Source organism: Poecile atricapillus, chromosome 5 (genome assembly GCF_030490865.1).
Source record: "Poecile atricapillus isolate bPoeAtr1 chromosome 5, bPoeAtr1.hap1, whole genome shotgun sequence".
In the NCBI taxonomy this organism is placed as follows: Eukaryota; Metazoa; Chordata; class Aves; order Passeriformes; family Paridae; genus Poecile; species Poecile atricapillus.
In genome coordinates, this window is record NC_081253.1 from 20,239,874 (window position 1) to 20,262,797 (window position 22,924).

Genomic DNA, 22,924 nt, shown 5'->3' on the forward strand with positions numbered 1-22,924 from the left:
TTATTACTTTATCTTTTATATAGATTTTATCTTTATGTAATTCTCATAGTACGTGCTTTCAGATTATAACTTGTATGTTATTACTTTACCTACAGATCTTGCCAAACTATCAGGGGTGTAACCATTCTACCTCTAGAATCTACATACTGATTTTCCAAATTCTGATCTGAAAAAGAAAAGAATGCAAGAGTATATAAAAGGACAAAACTGTAAGTAATCGCCAACTCTCGAAATGTCATATATTCAAATATAAAAACTGGATGCTTTTGTCCTAAATAACTTCCATTGGATTTGATGATTATAAGGGTCTTTTCCTACATGGTTCTACAATTCTGTGATACTTTCTGTACCAAGTAGTTTTCCCTGCACTAGTGGAAAGTATAGCAGACTAACTCAAACTGCTTACAATGGCACTTTAAACAGGTAAACCAGACTGCCAACCTTTCCACTACTGCAGCCAAGGAATGCTGCTATGTTTCACCCTGCCCACTCTATTATGAAGCTGATAATCTCTAGCACCAAGGCAGTGAGTGATAAACAGGTAGAAGAAAAGTGGGAGAGTAGCAGTGCCATCTTCAAACATCACAGCTGTTGAACACTGAATTCAAGGCACTTTTTGTTAATACTTACTGAAACTAAATTTTCTTCCACAAATGGAGTTAGCATATGGGAGCGAATGGTAACCATGATCTCATTGAAGTCCAGCCCAGTTATCAGACCACTTTTGTTTTTGTCCTTCAATGCAAAGGCTTGTCTTGCATGTTCTGACTGCAGCTCCTAGAATGAATATTCAGAGACAGAAGATTAGAAGTAAATTCTGTAACCCACCATTCACACAACTTTTGCTAATTTCATATTCTTATGCTCCAACAGGTCTGTGCATATAGACAATTGCACAACTACAGTTTAAACTTCAAGGCCAGTTCAACTAAAATAAGAAGTCTGCATACTGATTTTATCCAAAGACTCATTCCTATGTCAAAGAAAAGCCTCAATTTAACTGTAAGGAAATATGCACTTTTACTAAATGATTTAAGAAATCATTAAGAACTTCACATACCCATGTACTGCCTGCTATCTATTCCTTAATTAAATACCTACATGCTAGAAAAGCTTTTGATACTGATCTTGAAGACACAAAGTGAGCTGATCTCTTACGTATCCAAGATGAAATATGACTGGGCTATTATATACTAACTCATTGGAATGTACTTGAAAACAAACAGGAAGACTGAAAATTATATAAGATGGATTTAGATTGCCCCAAACAGCTATCTCCCATAATGTCACAAATGCTCACTCATTTCAGGCAATTTAAAACTCCTATATAAACTGCAAAAACCTTCATATAAAGATCACTGTGGTTACCTAAACTCATGATAATACTGTTAGTTGTAAACGCTATGTCCAGAAAAAGTTGTCTCCTTCTATTAAAGCAAACAATAAAGCCCATTCAGCTATCATTCAGACCTCTAGAAGCCACTAAAAAAAATAACCATGTTCTGACAGACAGTAAGAAGAGGGCAAACCATCTAGCTTGTATCACCTTTACAGTAATTTCTCAACTCTCATAACCTCATGAATGTTTTCTAGATCAGGGTACAGCAAACCCTGTATTTCAGAATTTTCTAAATTCTGACTCAATTACCAAACCCCAAAAGATGGTGTTAGACCAAAAGAGAAAAACAGTCTTATATAAAAGGAGGGATATAAGTATCCAAATTGTGTACTGAAATTACTGTAACCCATAATAGCCTTCCCTACTAAGGGGTTTTATTATATGATGACAGTAAGAGGCTACTGCATCTTACATGGCAATATCTTGGAAAAACAAACAAAACCAGAACAGACATTTATCACTCTGCTCTGAGTTCCCAACAAACCATTTTGGAAGCAGGTGCAGAAGAGGGCCAAAAAAATTATAGAGGACTGGAACACCTCCACTATGAGAAAAGGCTCAGAGTTGGGGCTGTTAGGCCTGGAGAAGAAAAGTCTCATGAGAGACCTTACTGTAGCCTTTCAATATTGATGGGGAGCTTATCAGAAAGATGGTGACAGACTTTTTAGGAGGGCCTGCTGTGACAGGACAAGGGGTAATGATTTTAAACTAAATAAGGGTGGTAAAGCACTGGAACAGGTTGCCCAGAGAGGTGGTAGATGTTTTATCCCTAGAAACACTCAAGGTCAAGTTGAACAGAGCTCTGAGCAACCTGATCTAGTTGAAGATATCCCTGCAGATTGCAGGGGGATTGGACTAGATGACCTTTAAAGGTGCCTTACAACCCAAAATATTCTGTGATCCTATGAAGTATTTTTATCTTGGACAATATTTACAGATTATGTCAACGCACATCTGTCACTCCTTACTTTTAATAAAATACATACTAAACTTTTCTTGCATCAAAGACAGCTCTAGAAGTGCTAGTCTATTTTTCTTCACATCTTCTTCACATCTACTAGACGGGCAATTATATCACAAGGTGGTCACTGTATGTTAATTTATGGAATTCAGTGCAATTACCAACAACTCCGTGAACTTCTTTTCCATTAAATACAATGTAAATTTCTCCTACTTTGCTCTTTCTTCATCCTTTATAGATGACATTTTCCTTTCCTTCCTTCTAGTATAATGTTCAATTCATAATGTTTTAACTATAATTTTTTGGCTTAGCACTAAGTGCAGTTCAACAAGTTAAACTCTTCAAAGCCCGATCCCTAAAGAGTAGTTCAGCAACATCACAGGAAATCAGATTTACCTCCTGCAAGCTGGCTGCATTTAAGACCAAATTCCCAGTTTGTGTGTGGTAGCATGCATGCCGGTGAGAAAAAAAAAAAAGTGATCTGTATTAGAATGTTTATAAAACTAAAGAAATGTTACAGAAACTAAAACCTCTGCAGGGAAGTTTTTATGGTCAATAACTGGCTATAATAAGGACATTAACTTTCTCTGGTAGAATTTAGTTTTGCTATTGAATTCCTATGACAGAAAAAGCAAACCCTCAACCCAATCAGTAAAATGGTTCACTTCATAAACAGCATGTTTTAGCACATTCTTTTAAAGGATGGTATTCAAGTTACAGCACAATGAGTACACACTGCTTACAAAACTAGTATGGAGAAATAACAATTCAACATTAGCTGTCAGGATTAGTATCAGATAAGGATTATCACTACCAGAATAAGCTCAAAATTTCTAATGGTATTAGTGTATTATTAAAAGTTAAATGAATTTCAGTTCCAACTTTGGAACAAGGTTAATAACTGACCTGAAGAAACTGAGTGAACTCTGAATAGTTAAGATGCTTCTTCCTGTTATGCCCAAAATGCAGTCGAATAAACTCACAGTCCCAGTTGAATGGTATTTGAAGATGAATAAGAGTTTGTTCAAATATTTCTTTGACATTTGCTTTAGGGAGGGAAAAACAACAGGTGAGCCTTGGGATACAGTAAATTTATAAACATTCCAGGAGGAATACAAAAAAATATTATTTCAACAGCTGTTTAAGAAGCATTTTAGCATGTTAAGAATAATTGCTAACCAAACCTTTACAGACCTGTAAAAGAACACATCTGAGACACAAATGATACTTTTTGTATTATTGCATAAAACCATGGAGTGAGTGTTTTATTTAGTTTTAATTAAGAAGCAATTTCCCTCATACATGACAAATAAAAGCTATTTTGCATTCTGATATAAAAATCAATAGTGGTTCTCTGTCTCTGCCAGGAGTCAAATTAAGCCCTTTATCAAGAGCACAAATACCTGCACTACAATCTCAGGCAATATTTGTCATACTAAGTATGGTTTGATTGAAACTTGATTATTACAATCACACTGTCTGAATATGGCTATTGAAGATAGGTATAAGAAATGACATCTAAAACATATCATTAACTCAGCAGAAAGCACGTTATTAGATGCTTTTGATAAGGCCTTAGCACAAAAATCAAATCCTATAAAACATAATTGGTAGTCTCAGTTATTAAAATGTTGTAAGATAAGTGAAGATAGAGATGTCCTCCTTCAAATGAAGTAAAGAAAAAACCTGCCATTTCAGATTATGGAATTCTCCACATGTATACTGTACAACTGAAATCTCAATGCTAAACATATTATCTGAATTCAGGCAAAAACCTCATCTGAAAAACAGCATGCATTATTCATACACAACATCGCCATGCTGCAAAAGAAGCCTGCTTTTTGTGCAGATTATCAAACACGTGAACTGTATAACAGGACATCTACCCATACCACATGAACACTTTTCAAAATTTATCAACCTAGAATCTGCTAACAACAAAATAAAATGTAGCAGTTAAAATTTAAAACACAAAATATTTTAGCTGATAACACACCTTTTATATGTTTAAACAGTTTTGCAAGACAAAATGCAATGAGAAGAACCTTAGTTATCATTTGATAACTCTATCAAGACCTATTAATTTGAAGAAAATGTATTGCTTTCTCTATGCTAAAAGACTACTACTCAATTCATTCATAGTTTCAATTCTGTAGTCTATTAGTTCTAGAGCAAATCTAGGAAATCCACTGTATGTTTTTACCTTTTCAGTGAGAAAAGGAAATGTCTAGAATATATGTCTCAAAACAGGGGTATACAAAGTCAGATTCCTTGGCTAGATCACATCCTTCACAGTTAGACTGAGACTACATATTCAAGGGGCATTTTATGGCTAGTGATTAACCCTTACATAAAGGTCAAACACAAGAGTCAAAACCCTACAGTTTAAACCAGTTTCCACTGCAATGTAGGCTAAAGGAATTGTTAGGGTCAACAAGAAACCTAAAAAGCTATTCTGACTATTCGTAACTGTCTACTCATACCTACTCACCAGTATTAATGTACAAGGTGAGGATGAAGAAAAAAAGAAAGCACTAAATACATAGTGCTAAACTATTTTATTTTGCTATACTTCCTCTGAAAGTTCTGATTGCAGTAGATTTATTCATCATTGTTGCAGATCAAGGAATCAAGGTACGCACATTTAAATTCCCCACTTACCACTAATTCACTGCAGCTTCTGGCCAAGCTAGAGTCTCCATGTACTACAAACACAATCAGGTCAGTGCAGCTCATTATGGAGCCTACAAAATGGCAATGAACCGTGAACAGAGCAGAAGACAGGCCAGCTTCATAGGCTCTATTGGCTTGGCTACTAATACACAGACAGGGTGCCAACTGACTACTACTTACGTGTATATAACACTGACTTCTAATCACACTGAGCCCCCCGCGTGAAAACTTATAAAAGAATGTGCTGAAGCAGCCAGGAAATTTAAATCTTATTTTCACCTGTTTCCAATAATTGCTTCTCTTAACCTTAGAGGAAGGTAAAAAAAAAGTCTTACTTTTTTCTTTAAAAATTTTGTTTTCTTATTCATTCATCTTCCCTGAGACAGATTTTTCACTTGTTTTTAGTGAGACTTAAGCCCCTGGTGTTTTCATTACTCTTAAGCATTTAACTGTATCCTACTTAAGAAAACAAGAATCTATTTCCTACACTCCATTTTTTCCTCCATAAAAACATTTACAACAACTCATCAATGTATCTCAAGTCAAGACTCTTCAGCACATAAAAATAATAGCTAAATTAATTAATAAATTTATATTCAATAGCTGGGTGTATTGGTACTTGATGAATTCCAGAAATGGCTAACTAGCTTTAATAAGTGGTATCCAAACTAGCTTGTTGCCTCTCTGAAAACTGAGGTGCCTTACCTATTTCCCTTTTTCAGGCAATCTCTGACACTCAGTATGTTCTGAATGTATTACAATAGTTAGGGTTTGAAGATATGCTCTTGTATATAATGCTTAATTACTTCCATGTTGGCTTGGTTTAGGAAAAGCTTGGGGTAGAGGCAAAACTGTGCACTTGTTCTGAAAAATCACTGAGCCACAGAATGGTTTGAGATGGAACCTTAAAGATCCCCTAGTTCCAGCCCCCCTGACATGGGCAGGGACACCTTCCACCAGACCAGGTTGCTCAGAGCTCTATCCAACCTGGCCTTGAGCACTTTCAGGGATGGGGCATCCACAACTTCTCTGGGAAACCTATGCCAGTGCCTCACCACCCAACTGACTTAGCTAAACCCATGTTAACATTAAATACAATTTACCAAAGCCAACTGAGATCCTCAAACACCTCTTATTAGATGCTAAAACTTACTACGTCTACCCCAAGAGCAGGGGTGCTTTCTTCACAATATATCAACAATATCTTTATAATCCAATTCTGTAGTTCTTCTATTACATTAAAAGAAATAGCCATAATCACAACTAACAACTTGTGTGACAAGAAGCAGCAAATAGCCAATCACATTGCAGAAATTATATACTACGTGATCATCCCCTACACTTTCACCCCTCAGAATTACCAACAAATTTTCAGTTTTTAACTTTTTTTTTTTTTTTCACAGTAGAAGCAAAGCACTGACAGCAAAGAAAACAGGCCACATTAGTGTACAGATGCTGGCTTTGCTTTTTTTTTTTTTTGTGTTCCTCAGTCAAAACCTAGTAATGCTTCTAAATTAAGATAAACTACAAGTGTTTCAAATTTCCAACAGAGCTATTCTGCAGGGGGCAAACAGCAAATTATTTTTCAAGCCTTTCATTTTAGTAGGACATTTTACAGAACGCATTCATTGTCCCTGTCAATACATGTTGCTCATTTACTAATGTCTTCTACTCTTTGCTAGCCTTTCTGTAGTGGAATTCTTTCCTACTGAGCTGATAACTTTCTTTCCAGGTTTATAGTAATGCATTTTCTTCTCAGATAGGCATACAAGTCAGCAGCCTGATGACATTCTCAACTTACCATCAGCCCCAGGAACAATAAATCTACTACTCTAGTGTACTAGTACATTACCTCCAAGGCGACACACATTCTCACAAGATTGCTTCAGAATTTCCCCACCCAATCATTTTAAACAAATTATAGATGCTTGGAGCAGCTATCTGCAGGCAGCACACACATGACTGGCTCAACTTCCATCAAACACTGCTACCTATCAAGCTCAGAAAAACTATACAAACCTCAAAGATTCTAGGCAATAATCAATTTCATATAAGGAGGAAGAATACTTTAAATTATAAACACTATGAGGTCTCGTTGGTGGCCCATTGTGGGGATGAGCTCAATACTTCAAGTAAACCTTATGGCAGTACCTATTATTTATTTTGACTTATCAGCTCCCCAAGAAGCAGAGTGGAAAGCTCATACAATTCTAGTGTCATCAACCTGTTAACATTCCCTCACACCAGTGATAAAAAGCAATCACACTTCTTAGGGACACAAAAATATAGAAGTGGTAAGTTTTAAGCAGCAGCATAAGTATGGTAAAGATTTGTTGTTTAACAGGGTTGTTTTGGGTTTCTTTAAATCTGTCTACTCAGTAATCTACTGCCCAATTTGTGCATATTTCATGCCTAATGTACATAATTAATTTTAACATTTATATGTTGCTATTGTTCACTATTTCTGCTAACAGCGTATTTTCACTTTGAAGGATAAAATAAGGAACCACAGTTAAGGGCAGAAAGCCATTTTTGTAGCACCTGATGCAGGAGAAGCACATTAAGAGTAATCCTAATGTAATACAGTAACTACTTTTATGTGAGAAAGTTTAACTAGAAATAGTTACATTTTATTTCTACTCTTAATTTAAAAGGATTACTGATTCTATTGAAAAATGAATGACAGCCATAATAAGAAGTTGTCAATACATATAATTTTAACATTAAGTTCTCCTCTTCTATTCCCTCTTGTTGAACTATGGCTTTGAAAAAAAAAATAGTAGTACTAGTAGAAAGAGGGGCTCCCATTCTGCATTGTTCACAAGCATTCAAACCCGTAGTTGAAGCCTGAAAAAAACCACACAACATGAAATAAAAGGATAAAAAGAAACTCCTAACAGAGATGTTTTCTATGTTATCTGCATATCTGCATGTGTTTAGCAAAAGACACCCTGAAAGCAGGCAACTAATGAAGAACAGGAGGCCAAAATAAACAGTAGTTCTGGTTTATAGCACTTGATGAAAACATGGACTTTACCCTCATATCCTCATGTCTGTAGTCATGTGATTGTAAGCCTTTATGGCTGCCAGTAATACTTTTGAAAGCATCCAAATCTTAGCATCTTCAAGCCAGCTTCCCTTTTAGATACGTGAAGGAGTGAGTACTAGAAGTACCCTGTTCCCTGAGAAATAATACTCATAAGCAAAGCATGAACATGTGTTCAACTCCTTTCTCTTGTTCTTGCTTATCTTCTTCCAGTGTTGACAAACTCTATGTCCTGATTAAGGGAAACTTGAACTTTTTCTCTCAGATTAAAACTTGTCTAAGAAAACAGACTGGGCAAGACTTCAACATTCCTCTATACTCAGATTCTGAAACTATTAAATGGATGCCTATGATTTCAGTTCACCAATACCATACAATTTTCACATAGCTCCATTATGAGGCATCTGAGTGCCTCCCTCCCCCCAGTGCCTTTGAAGAAGATGCTGTTATACTCTGCAAAATATTTGTAATTAGATTTTGAGTGCAGGGTGTCTATAAAAGCCTTAAATTCAGTTCCATAAATATTTTCCAATTATCTCCAAAATAATTCTGAATACAGAAGAATCACAAACATACATATTTCAGCTCTATCTTTCTATCCATACCAGCATGTGTATTTAACAGAAAAAGCATCTCTGAAACTCTTCATCTCATTAGAGAATGGTGTTCTTTGTGGTGGCTCTACAAGGAAGAACAGCTGGAAAGTGCCTTGATATTGTATATTCCAATTAAAAGTGATGCAGTCCAGATCATTGTATGGTGTGCCAGAGAGATAAATTACAAAGAATCCTTTTACTTCCAGTTAGACAACCTATTTTTCAGAGAAGTTTTGCAGATAATCATAGACTTCACCTTTTAAACACAGTAAAGATTATCTGCTTCAGCATCAGAAAAAAACAAATAGCTTGAGCAGATTTAATATTCAGGTTTGCTTTAACTTGAATTCAGGTCAGAAAACCTGCACAGAATAGAAATAAAAATAATATTCCTTAGTACAATCGTATTAATTTTATGGAGTGTTTTCGAATATTTCACTCATGTTAAGTAGCGCAGTCAATACATCCCATAATCAAAGGAGCAAAGCGCTTGTCAGTCTTCTCTGGTTACAGACAACAACCTGAAAAAAACCCCCACTTGTCCTTATCAGCTTTAGCTGTTAGCATTTAAATATTTTATGGATAATGCAGTATTGTAAGGGCTCAGCAGCAACACATTTTGCATAAAATATTCAACTAGGAAGCATTGATGAGGATGTAGGATTAACACTTGGTTAAGAATACATGCTTTTTCTCTATTTTTCCATTATTTAAAACTTGTTTAAACTACACTGTCACTTGTATCAATGGATTACTAAAAAAGTCATTTTACTGCTTTTTATTCACCAAGCTGACAGCAAGTCCAGTGCAGCTGAAACATGTAGAGAGTACTGAGCATGCTGTGCAGTTTGCATAGACAAAGTAGGTCCAGTTTCATAGTCTTGCAATAAACAAATTTGCTGTTTTACAAATGTCGCAGAATACCAACCACACATTTATGGCAGTCATTCATACAGGATTTCTGGATGCCCAAAGCCCCTGGAAAAGTGTCCCAAAGCAGTAAGAAAATAGTAGATGACATTAAAGTGATAGAAGGCTTCATGTTTCAACATACGATATAGCAGACAAAGACAGTGATTAACTTAGCACACAAGTATTTCTACAAAATAGTTTTTAAAGTCTTCTTCTAAGACAGTTCTTCTGTGACACAATTAATAGTTTCATCACTGGAGAGTTGGAAGCTAAGTATTTTAAGAGACAAGTAGCAGACTGAGACTCAGGAGGACTGTAAAATGCTTAAGTGCTTGAGAATTGTTCAAAATCATGTCAGTAAGTAAATCCTAAACAGAAGCGAACCCAACTAGAGCAGCTTCCTACCAAAAACAGAGACAGTTCTAAAATTCAACAAGCACACTTCCCCCAGATAACTGAAAATTTGAGTAGATGAGAGTAATTTTTGAGAACATGTTATCTCACACAAGGCCAGTGTTGGTTCTAGTTACCGGTCTAACAGAACCAAGATAATTCCGTCCCTTGCTTCGGATGCACAGTGCAGAAAAAAACCTCAGTAAATCCATGCTGCTTCTGGCAAGACTTACTGGTCTGAGATAGCTTTGGCAGCAATGCAATTACATGCACAGAGCATTTCACCTGAGCTAGAAAATCTTGACTTGTGCTTGCTCTCATAGCCAACATGGTTTACATGTACATTATACATTGTACATTATACAGTCTATAAAAGACCTGACTTGTCTGATAGTGACTCTCACACCAGTTGGCTAAACTTATTTCCAATAATTTACCAAAACTTCTAGCTTTAAAACTTGTGTTTCTATATTGTCCTGTTTTTATATTAAACTAAACTCTGTGCTTTTCTGTTTATGTGGTATGAAAATGAAAGGGTGCAGGTCTTATTTATAAAACAGCCGTAAGACCGACTTGGAAATTGACTGCAGGGTTACCATATTCTGAAGATGTCACAGATCATCATTCACATTTTTCACAGTTGTATTAATATGTATGATATGCATATGAAGTAAAAGTAAGTAGCCCATGTTATAAACAAACAAACAATCAAAGACAAAAAAGAAGCAGTAAATGTGGGAACCGTAGCACAAAAAATATGTACCATGGTATGTTAATAACATAATGTAAAATGTTAAATATACTAATAATTGCAATATAATTAGTTTAGAAAAAAAAATCCAATAAACCAATAGTAAATTTAAAATTCCCTTGAGAATTTCCTTTTCAATATTTATCAGCCTTACAAAATAATCAGCAAGGAAGATACAGAAAAACGACCAACTTACCAATTTTCTGTTTTATACTTTCTCTTGTTTGTGTTTTCTTTTAGACTTTATACAAATAAAAATAACAATCCTCAGTCTAACTGAGGAATTTGTATACAATCTGAAATGGCTTATTGTTCAGGTATGGAACCAGCTATTTCAAGTGTGTTCATGACAGCTATCAAGTTCAAACCCCCATTTTGTAAGGTTATTAAATAAACCACCATTAACACAGTCACACAGATTGTAGCAGTTTGTCCAATTCCTAGTGACTGCATTTACTAATTTCATCTTTATTTAAATTCTAGAAGATTTTCTTTTCAAGATGTTGTGCATCCAAACTGCTTAGTATCTGACTCTTCAGTTAACGATGTAATTTATCAGGCATCATAAGTCAAACAATTTGTTTCCATAAAAAGACCTTTGCTTTTTTTCCCCAACAAGTTACAGCAATTTTCATAATAATGAAATAGTACAAACAGCAAGTGGTTACAAATCCAAGCATAGCTTGTATTTTCTTTATTGAGTGCTTTATTCTTTTGGATAGAAGAAACATTTAATTATCATTCCATTTTATTAGAATTCTTATCATTGATTTATCTAATTTTCATAAACATTAAGTTTTAAAAATAAAGCCTAGTCCTCTTTAAACTGCAATGTTAGTAACAGTTATTTAGCAATATCTCAAAGCAGTATAGTTAATCTCAAGACTTTGGTCTAATTACTAACTAATGTGATTAGGCAACAAAACCAAAGGCCAGATTTTCTTCCTGATTTTGCAAATATATGATCTAGTTGTAAGTTACACTCAACAACATTAATGCAAGATTTGCTCCTCAAGAAAAGGGACACTACCACAGGAAATCAAATTATTAGATGTCCTTAATTTCTATATTGAGCTCTTATAGTATGAAATGACAATCACTCAAAGATATGTGAAGATCTATAACATATCTTAAAACCCCCTCATGGTTGAAGGAGTTTGAAGTCCAGGATATAGAATTTTACTCAGGATGACACTGAACATCACTGTATTTACTACTTCAGGAAAATGACAAACCTTTATTCAAGAAGACAGAGAAAAACTTATTTTGCCTCTTTGTACTTCTTAAGCTTGAATTAAGAGAGGAAAAAAGTTCTACTCATGCAGAGTCTTAGGAAAACAGTACAGTACTGTACAAAATGCATTTCTATGAACCTATGGTCATGAACAATTATTATGACAGGTACTATTATAATCACTTTCTTAAAACTGTTTTTCTTTAGGTATTCTTACCAAATGTTACTTCTCCATTGCCATTCCTGTCAAATAACTGAAAAGCAACTATGAATATTGCATCTGGAGTACACAAAACAGATTCAAATGCCAAAAACTCTTGGAAGGAAATTAACCTAGAAAGGAAAACAGAAAAGTTATAAAGATTTTTTTTAATTGTTCATAATGCAAATGATAATTTGTATTTGATACTCTCTAAAACAGTGTGATCCAAATATTACATAAAATTTTAACTTAAAATAATTAACACTCTAGAGAGAGTGGAAAGTATGCTACATTTAAGTAGTTAACAGTCATGCAACTCAGTTTGTTCCTCTATGAAGCGACTGAATTCTCAATGAACACCTACAAGTTACTACTTTTTAAGTATAAATGTAATAAGCACCTGAAAGACATAAAAACACCACAAAAATTCTAACAATGTGAAATTCACAGGTCTGTCATTGTACTACTACATATGCATTTTTACTAAGAAAAGATACTGTAATGCAAGTACAGGAATACACTATAAAACATACATTTTCTTAAAACAATACATACCATTCATAAAAAACAAACAGGTTCAGAAAAAGTTGCACTTTACTATGCATATGGAAAGAATACTACACTCCAAAAATAACATGAACTGTCAAGTCATGTACTCAGGGCAAAACATAGAAACATCTGGACTCAAGGACAGACATGGCAAGACAGGGAAGGATCTGAGCAGGACACAAGATTCTGAGCTGTGTATGCAAGCCAGTCACAGTGCACAACTCAGGATGCACTGGTAAATCCAAGTCTTTGTGGTCACCAATAAACTCAGACTTGATTGTATGCACAGATATCTTATTAGGATAATAATAAGTAACTTTTCTAGAGGAACTCTGCTTATTCTGGCTAACACCAAAAAGAACCTTCAGAAGGCATCCTAATGCTGTATGTATGAACAGCTGCAGAAAGGTAAACCTGAAGCTCGTAGACAAAGGATAATGTTGGCACAAGAAAATAACGGGATAAATTACAGGATATATATTTTAGAATTGAATAATCAATGGGAATAAGAATTACATCTTTAATATTAAACAAAAAAATTACTATATATCAGTAAATGCTGTTAAAGCAGAGAATATCACTGTTTCCTAGAAATTTTCCTAGAAAATGTACATAATTGATCTCAGCTTAGTACTCATCATATGAGATCATCAGCTCATAGTGATTACTTCAGACATTACTGCTTACTGTTAAAGAGCCAAGTAAAAAGTCTGTTCCCCACAGGAAAAAAAGAGAAGAAAAATCACAATATTCACACTATTCATTACTATATCTAATCTTTCTCTAAGTACACATGAAGTAAAATTGAGATACTTTAAAATGGTTAAATAATTTAACATTCTTGTATATATGCACTGCACAAGAAAGACAGGAAAAAAAACTTAGTAACTTTAAAAATAATTATTATACTGAAAATACAAAATCATCATATTTACCATAATTAAGCCAGAAAAATCAGAGATATGAGAATGGCTCTTCACATGCAAAGTCAATTTCATCCAAAGGATGATCTTGATAAATAAAGGGTTAGTATCAAAGAAACAAATGTTCCTTTAAAATAATTGTAAATACTATCATTTCAAAATATATCTCATATACATTCATAATTAACAAATTAACTCCTAGCCAGGAAACTTTATAACTGACAAAACAAGGTGCTGATCTCTGTACAATGCATTCATAGAAGCCTGAACCTGAAAGATGTCTTCAGCAGTCTCACTGTAACAGTGCCTACAGCAAAAGGAGATAGACACATCCAATTTCCTTTCCCCATATTCAACTTGCAATGCCTAAGAGCAGGGATAGCCTCTGTGATCCTCCATTAGCCACTAGGGCACAGATAACAGGAGCTGGATTAAACGGAGTGATGGAGCTTCCCACCCAATCACTACTCAAGTATCATCCAGTGAACCCACTGCATTACAGAGTCCATAACAATATCATTCGTTTTATATCTTTCTTTTATATCGTTTTTATATCTTTCGTTTTATCTGTAACATTTAAAAAATTTCCTTTCCTCTGATTTCTTCTGTACTGCTACCCTTCAAAAGCACACAAAGTAACCTATGTGTTTGCAATTCTTCTCTGACTTTCCTATTTTCATACTACAAGTCTTTTCTGATTTTTCCCCACACAACATAGCTTTTTAGACATTATGTATAGCTCTGTTGTGACTCTCCATTAGATGAAATATCAACTCCTTCTTGGGGACTTCACTTAAGAACAAATTTCCAGATTTAAGAATGATATGCTGATAAAAAAGAGTACCCAGAAACAAGCAGTTAAAATAAAGAATTTTTAATTACTACTGTGAAATTCTGAAGGTTTGAAGGGGGAAGAAAATATTTTAGCTGGTTTTGGAACATATATATGTGTAAGTATTTTCTTCAGAGAGGGTATTTATCCCAATTTCAAAACCAGTGCCTGCAGTCTGAAGATACAGGAGTGCTTTCAGCATCAGTGAAATCCTACTGTACTAAATAGATAACAGGCAAGTTTACACCAAATCCTAATTTAGAGGTCATCACATAAATTTTTAAGAACATGCATTTGTAACAATGAGGAATAAACATTTTGGAAGTGAACAGTCATCTGTTTTAAGAACTACCTTAATGAGTTCCACTAAAGCAAACCAGTCTTGTACAGCAGTAATGGGAGAAGGCAATAGTGCTCTGGAACAGTTAAGTAAGGATCAAGTTACCATTAGAAAAAAAGTAAAACCACTTTTTTTAAACACATGCCTACAGAGAGCCAGTTCCAAAATGTGCTGTTTCTGTAAAGTGCCAAACTTAAACCTAAAAGAAATAAAAAAATATTAACAATGGAAGCAACCATCAACACTCTGAGTATTTATATCAAGGGCAAGCAAGGCTAAGAGAATATGATAGCAGATACAGGAATGAAATTTTATAACAGAACCCAAAGCTTCTCAATGACTTGCTGCATGCCATTGGGCTGTCATTTAATGTAGAAGTATATGCACAGGACAAGACTACTGATACTTCCTTGGATTTCATAAAGTAAGTCCTTGGAAAAATGCAATGCATCCTGGAATTCAGTTATAGATTACAATTGCTATTCATGCTATTAGAGTCTGGATTTTGATATATTACAGCTCACTACAAATGGAAAAATGTGAATGTAAAAAAACCCTTATGCTGATAATGGGGCTATAAAAAATTCTTCACGTGAAATACAGACTAAATATAAATATAGATTAAAACATTTAGAAAAAAAGTTTCAGACAAGTATTCAAACAGATAAACATTTTACACTTTAAATTATATGGCAGTGCAAAATAAAAATTCCACTCTCCCCATAAAGAAGGTGGTAAAGCACACTTAACCATACTTGATTATATGAATATTCAAATATTACCCAGATTTATTTAAAAAAACAATAAACAAAAACAACAAAAATCTTATCCACGGGGAAAGTAACAAAAAGCAATACTTAAAAGTTCTGTTGTATCATTAAAACAAACTTATTTCCTACTGTAAGAAAGACCCTTATATAAGACATTTCCAGAAGAAATGCACACCATAAAAGATAACCAACAGCTTTCAGAGGAGGAATATGCTAAGCATGTTGGTTTACTTCATCAATTAAACTATTATTTGAACAGATACATACAAAATTACCTTTTCAATCCATAATAAAGCAACAAACAGCAGCCATGTATTGGAAACAGAGACAGGTTACTAAGATTTCTCAAATGTATGTATAATCAAATATATTATCAAAGTGCTGCAGCCTTATGAAAAGAAAAATTATATAGCATTACATCAAACAGGAAACTCTATATTTGTCATTTAGAATAAGAAGTATACAGCATACATACAACATACAACTTCATTTCCATAGCACAGATACTGTACAAGTTGCTCAGGATACTAAGCAAGCTAATAAAATGTTCTATAGCAGAATGCAGGAAAACAAAACCAAAATTTAAGTAAAGAAGAAAGTTAAGGAGCTTTCAATTTAAACTAAGTTATATTTACGTATTTACAAATTTATTGTATACTATTTTAACAGCATTTTCTTCTCAACAAAATAACCACTCACTTCTGCATTCTTGACCTCGTCTCTGACCCATCTTAACCTTCTCACTTTACTTTAGCAATGCCCAGGCCTCCTACTACAATCCAAGGCCAAAACTAGAAGCCTACATATAGCAAAAGAAAAGGCTCCTTGGAAGACTAGTTAGAGGGCACTACCTCAGCAGAGCAGACATTATGTAAATTGGTTTCAAGGAACGGTTTAAAAGCAAGCTAGAGCATCTGTAAGGAGATTTGGAAAAGCTTGATGTGGTGTGACCTGATCTTCATTAGGTAAACAGCTTCTTCCTTAATGAAGCCACTAGTGTCTCTCTTTTCTAATAGCACTTTTCAAAAGACCTCAGTGGCTGGATTTTAACTGCACTCTACCAAAGTAAGAAAAGCTCTTCCATATTTTTGTGTTTAACTACAGGTACAGAAGACTCTACACAGTACCCGATGATGGATGTGAACATACAGAAAAGAACTTTTCTAAGGCAGCCATACTACACTTAGCTTACCTGATGTTCAGCATCCTCAGCTTTTGTAAATTTAACAAAACATCATCAAAATAAATCTTAGCTTAAAAAAAAAATCATGTTAAACACCATACTTCTTTTCTCCGTTTTCACAAATTCATAGTCTATTGTACTTTTGAAAAAATCTTCTCATTTAAATAAGCCTAAAGTGTAATAAAATCTACAATGAATTTTAGAAGATGAAGTTATCAAACTCATGCACTCACACATTTAACAATGCAGTGCAAGTTTCAAATAGAAAGCAAAATTCTCACCCATCCTTAGTTTGATCTGCCACTCCAGCCAACAGCTGCACTGTTTTGGGATTGTGATGTGGATCTGTATGAAGTCCTAGGTATTTCTGCACAAAGTCCTCTGGGGTCATGTAATGCTCACCATCTTTCTCAACACTTGCATACTAGAGTAAAAATAAAAAAACAAAGCCCCACAAACAAAAATTAATCCATTTAGATGCTAATTATCGGTGATGACCAAATTAGTATCTTTACTGAATATCACTTAAAATGGTGCACAACTGTCTGCACATAACTGCTCTGAAATTAAAGGGCTGGATTAAACTAACAGTGTTACTGTACTAGTTTTATACTAGCAACAGTCAGATTTTCCTGGACAATATATATGTTCACATAATGATCAGTATCTTCTAATTAAAAGACAGCAACATATTTCAGAAACCGCCAAGTAATTGCAAAAATTTATAAGAATTACAACCACGCTATAGCATTCCATTTGCAGCTACACTGAAAATGCAGCACGTAAGTTTTCTTACAATTTCTAGTAGCAGGTACCTTCTGAATAATTGCTCCTGATCTTTACTATAATTATTTTGGAAAATAAAAATTATTTCTTTTCTCTTTTAGTGAGTAATAAATGTTCAGATTAATTTTTATCCTGAAACTAATGTTTTTAAGGAAAAATTCATACAAACGAGAGTGCTTGCTTCAGCATCTCATGTATCTCTTCCCCAATGTCAGCCCCTCACATCACCTCATCACCTCTTCCTCTTCCACCCTACACACGTGATGACAGCTATTTGCAAGACTGCACTGTAAACCAGATTACTGAATTTATGGAGAATTAAAACAGAGTATTTCCACCAAAACAAGAACACAAAGCAGTGGACAGGAATCCCTTAATTCAGCACTGCTGCCAATATGACAGCACAATGAAACTGTGGCTTCCTTGAATCAACTCTGAAAGGTTCTCTTCTCAGCCATACACACAAGTGACTGAAAAGTGCCTTACAAAGCACAACTCTGATGCAAGACATGAAATCCAAAGAAAATGTTATGTATGAAGGCCCATCAAACATGCAGAGTATGGAGCATATCTTCAAGAATCACTGAAGTCAACAGTATGACAGTAGAGTGCAGATTGAAGACAGTAAAAATCTAAACACCATATTTTTTCCTCCAGACACCAACTTCTGTGAGTTTATCATTAATAATAATTTATAATACTACCTTCCACAATAAAAACTGTTTGGAGGAATTTTTGTTTAAAAAAATTTGAGACAAAAATAATTAACTGACAGATACATTGAGCTCCATATGAGAAGGTCATGGCATTTTGGAAGAGTTTGGCAGCAAGTCAATAAATTAAGGCCCGAGAAAGTAGCTAAGCATGTAAATATATTAGTCTTATGTTTGCACCATATGACTTAAGTCAAGAATCTTTTAGCCCAATTTTAAATTATAATCTAATCTGAATATAAAACACATCAATTAAATCTGTGTTTTTCTCGGTCTTGAACTGTGTTACTTTATAACACAAAATTCTTAGTATACATTTGTAGATTGCCTCAGGTAAGCACTTGATGGATTTCCATGAGACTCTTCTTTAAAACATCCTCATATAAGATAAACATACAAACCCTCTACTCTAGTTTACAAGCTGATGTTTCACAGAACTTTCACACTTTCAGAAAAAATGCTTTGGAAATCTTTTTGTCTTTCCTTCTCACCTTGCTTGAACAGGTGAAGCTGAAGCTTACACTTGAATTCAATAGGAAGGGAATAATTCAACAATATTTTCCAAAGGCAGACTATGTCTTGTCTAAAAAAAATAATGAAGGTTCTCTAAGAAATATGGTGACTTTTTCCACCCAACTCTTTTACCCTTCTGTGATAATTTGTTACAAAATTTGTTCTTTTATGGTTGTTACTGAAGTCTGTGGTTAGCAAACACCTAAGAGGTAACTTACTTGATGGTGCACAGACATGAAACTTCAATGCCTGCATTTCATAGTTACAGGACTAAAAGAAATAGCACATCTTGTTAATGCAAATAAAACTTTATCTTTTTAACAGATTAAAACAGTTAGAAGAAGCAGATAGCACACTTCATAAATTCTGAAGAGAAAGCTATATATTGAATATCCTTTAAGATAAATGTAAACTACACCACGAGAGGGCACATATAACATTAGAAGACATGCATGAACAGAAGGAAATTTAAGTAGACTCTCAATGATTAAGGTGGATGGTGATGAGGCCTAGAGCTCACATCTTCCCTTCTAACCATTTCCAAGGGAAGCCAAATTTAGGAAGGAATGCACGACCTTTAGCTGAAGCTCAGAGAAGAGGCCAGCACTCTCAGCGAAGAGTACAGCATATCTGACCCCTAAACACTTGCAATATTTCATAACAAGACTTTCTACAACTTAGTCTTAAAAAGAATGATTCTCTTCTGTTTTAAAACCTGCAACTAAGTTTCATTTCTAAACATCAAACAAAAACACAATTTCAAACTCAAACAATGCAGAAGAAATACAAACTCTTTTTCTATGCTTTTTTTTAACTGCAAAATCTCAGATACTCAAAGGGACAGAGGAGAGCTTTCATATTTTTCATTCCTCAGAGCACCAAGCAATCCACAAATTCCCTTGCACATTTCTTTGAAGAAAACAAGACAGACATGGGGAAGACCAAAAAGCCATTTTTTAAAAACAAACTGTCTGCTTTTTAGGTCAATAAAACATGTACTGTCAGGAAGAAAATTTCAACATCCAGTGGTACAATACTCTTCCTCTCCACTGTTCTCTGCATGACCACTATCAAGAACTTCAAATGCTTATTTCCAGAAGCAAGAACTTCTACTGATTGGATGTCAAGAACCATAAAGAGTTCACATTTACAACTGAATAGACTGTTTTGACACTTCATTTAACTTTTTTTCATTCCAATGTGCAAAAGTACCTTGCAAAAAGTTGGAAAAGATGTTCTAGAACCACATTTTTATACTATATTAATATATATTTCAAAAATTATACTTTGATGTATTTTCTAATTTTATTAACATACTTTACTTAGTCTTTATCTACAAAAGCTGAATGCCATGTCAACCAAATATGAACCTGTGTTGGAGTATTTTATACTAGAAATTAACATTGAGCCTTTACAGTTTGATGCCAGCATTCTAAGTTTTACCACTACAGCAATGTTATGGTACATGTAATCCAGCATGCTAAAGGAAAGGCCACCAAATATATGGTTGGGATACAACTTCTCTCTCTCAGGCAAAAAGGTCTCCCTGACCACCTAGCATTTATGGAAATAGTTAGATGGTGTAGTAGAACCAAAGATAGGTAAAAACAGTTAAATAATAGGTTTTATTATTCACAGTATTAGCCCTAATTTTATACCCTTAATTTTTCATATAGAGAAAAGGTTCTTGAATATACTAATACTCAACATTAGGGGAAAAAAGATATTTTAATAATTTTGAAATATCAGTGGCCCTATTATGGACCTAAACCATAGTTCTTGTTCTTCTTATTCCATATGCCTGATTCACATCATCATAGATTTAGGACTGACTGGATTTTCCTTTCTGATGAAGCGTTACTGAAACTAAGGGAGTGGAGAAACCTTCATATTATTATTTACATATGTTAATTTCTAAAGCACTTCAAGGGACAATATTACGAAGTATATAAATCTCAACAAATCAATTTTAAGTTCTAAAAACATTACCAGTGGTCCAACCATTTGTAAGTACACATATAGATCCCAAGGACAAAACATACAGCCATGGAAGAAGAATGTTTTTGAATTCTGCAAAGGGATATTTTTTTAAAAAAACCAGTATTTTGTTATAATTATTTGCTTTATAGAAAATTAGAAAATAGTTCAGGCATTCATTTAATATTATAATTTGGAAATGGTTATCACCATTTGTGACAGCAGCACTTTCTCCTCAATGCCTGACAGCCCCTTCAATACACTGCGCCTGCAAAATGAACTTTTAGTGTCCCACCAACACGACACACGTTTGATGCCAGGGCAAATTGCTGGAAAGGCAAAACACAGGAATCTAACACTCGACCAACATTAGTTCTTTTTACCTGTAAAAAAATGTTTCGTAGTTCATTAGGATCCGCTCTTTTGGTTGCATGCACCTGTAAACACAAGGAAATTAGTGCTTCGCTTAGCCGGACTACTGTCAGTGCAGATAAAACCCGCCGCGCCGGCCAAAGGCGGCAACACGGGGTGGTCCCTCGTCAGGACAGGCCCAGCCTCAGCCATGACCGCGCTGCCGCGGGACGGCACAGGGCTCGGCGCCGGTGACAGCTGTCAGCCCCGGGCTGCCTGCGAGCGCCGCGGCCCCACAGGACGAGCAGAGCCGCCACCGCCGCCCCGGGGACCCCGGCCCGCTCCCCCCGGGGAACTTCGGCGAGCGGGGGCAGCGTGTGCTGCGCTGCCGCTCCCCCGGGGCCGCCCCGCCATCACCGCCCCCGTCGGCGCCGCTCTCCGGCCCACCGCGGGAATCCCGCAGCGGCGGCGGCGGCGGCCACCTCCCCTCGCCGCCCGCCTGCCCCCGGCCCCCGCTTGGGATCCGCCCGGCTCCTCCTGCCACCAGCGACGGAGCGGGAGAGTCACCTTGACCGCCATGCTGCACCCGCCGAGGAGGAGGAGGAGCCGCCCGCCCGCCGCGCCGCCGCAGCAGCCTCCGCCTCAGCGCAGCGCTGTGGGGTGAGCGCCCTGCCCTGCCCCGCCCCGCCCCGGCCCCGGTAGCGCCGTGTGCGGGCCGCGGCTGCCCCGCCAGGGCACCGGCGGCGCGGGTGTGGGGTCTCGGCGGGGGGCTGCTGGCAGCACCTCCACAGGGCGAAACAGAGCCTTTTTAAATGCTGCTGAATCTCATTTCTGGCGCAACAGATGCAGCCGTGCCCCTAATGGTCAGGAGAGGGGTACCTGTCGGTTTCAGGTGCCGAAACTGTTCGTAGACCGATGTTCTGGCAGCTAGGCTGCAAGTCAGTTGTAGCTCCGTATTTCAAACATAGAACCAGAGGCCCCAAATCGGGCTGGAATTCAGTAACTTCTGACAGCGTCATATAATCTTTTATCAGCAGAGTATACCGTACGTGCTTTATACTTCAAAATGAAAAGCACGCAGGTCATAGCCTTAAGAAAGGGCAAGTTTATACTTTGTTTCAACAGTTCAATCACAGTGCTTATAAAACCTGACTTAAATAATACTGCATATTTCGTCTTGCTGTGATATTTCAAGCGCCCAACAAAGTGTATTTTATTTGATGCCCCTGGAAAACAAAGGGCAGATTCTGATACTCTTCAAATAACACAAGGAGATATTAAACTACAGTACAGCAACTAGCAATTTATAATGGTGGTCACAAAACAATGACTCATTTAAGTTTAATACAACTTTTCTCTGGAAAACAACTTTTTTTAGTTACATGTCAACAAAAACTTTCTGCATATAACTTAAGAGTTTACATACTACATATATGCCTATGTCCCAGCTGACAGCAGAAACAGTTTTGTTAGAACTCTGCCTATTTGGTAAGCATCTGACCACCCAAGCATCATCTTGTTCAGCAAATCCATATATATATATATATATATGTATGTATGTATATGTATGTATGTATATATATGTATATGTATATATATATGCTAGCTGCAGCGGGCCATGGTTTAACCCTAGCCAGGAGCCAAGCCCCACACAGTCACTCACTTGTTGCCCCACCAGCAGAACTGGTGAGAGAATCGGAAGGAAAACAAGTAGAAAACTCATGGGTTGAGATACAAACAGTTTAACAGGAAAAGCAAAAGCCACAAGCATACAAGCAAAGCAAATTAAGGAATTAATTCACTGCTTCTCATGGGTAGGA

The 22,924-nt window shown here is 35.9% G+C and overlaps 1 protein-coding gene across 1 annotated transcript in view; it reads right to left on the reverse strand.

Moving 5' to 3' along the window:
- SLC25A12 (solute carrier family 25 member 12) overlaps window positions 1-21,774 on the reverse strand; it is a 46,308-nt gene extending 24,534 nt beyond the window's left edge. The window contains exons 1-6 of the mRNA XM_058840326.1: window positions 21,672-21,774; window positions 21,137-21,190; window positions 17,046-17,188; window positions 12,183-12,298; window positions 3,267-3,406; window positions 631-777 (exon numbers count right to left, since the gene is read on the reverse strand). Coding sequence (XP_058696309.1) covers window positions 631-777; window positions 3,267-3,406; window positions 12,183-12,298; window positions 17,046-17,188; window positions 21,137-21,190; window positions 21,672-21,683 — 612 coding nt within the window. The 5' untranslated portion in view covers window positions 21,684-21,774. The remainder of the gene's footprint in view (window positions 1-630; window positions 778-3,266; window positions 3,407-12,182; window positions 12,299-17,045; window positions 17,189-21,136; window positions 21,191-21,671) is intronic.
- Between the last annotated feature and the right edge of the window lie 1,150 nt (window positions 21,775-22,924).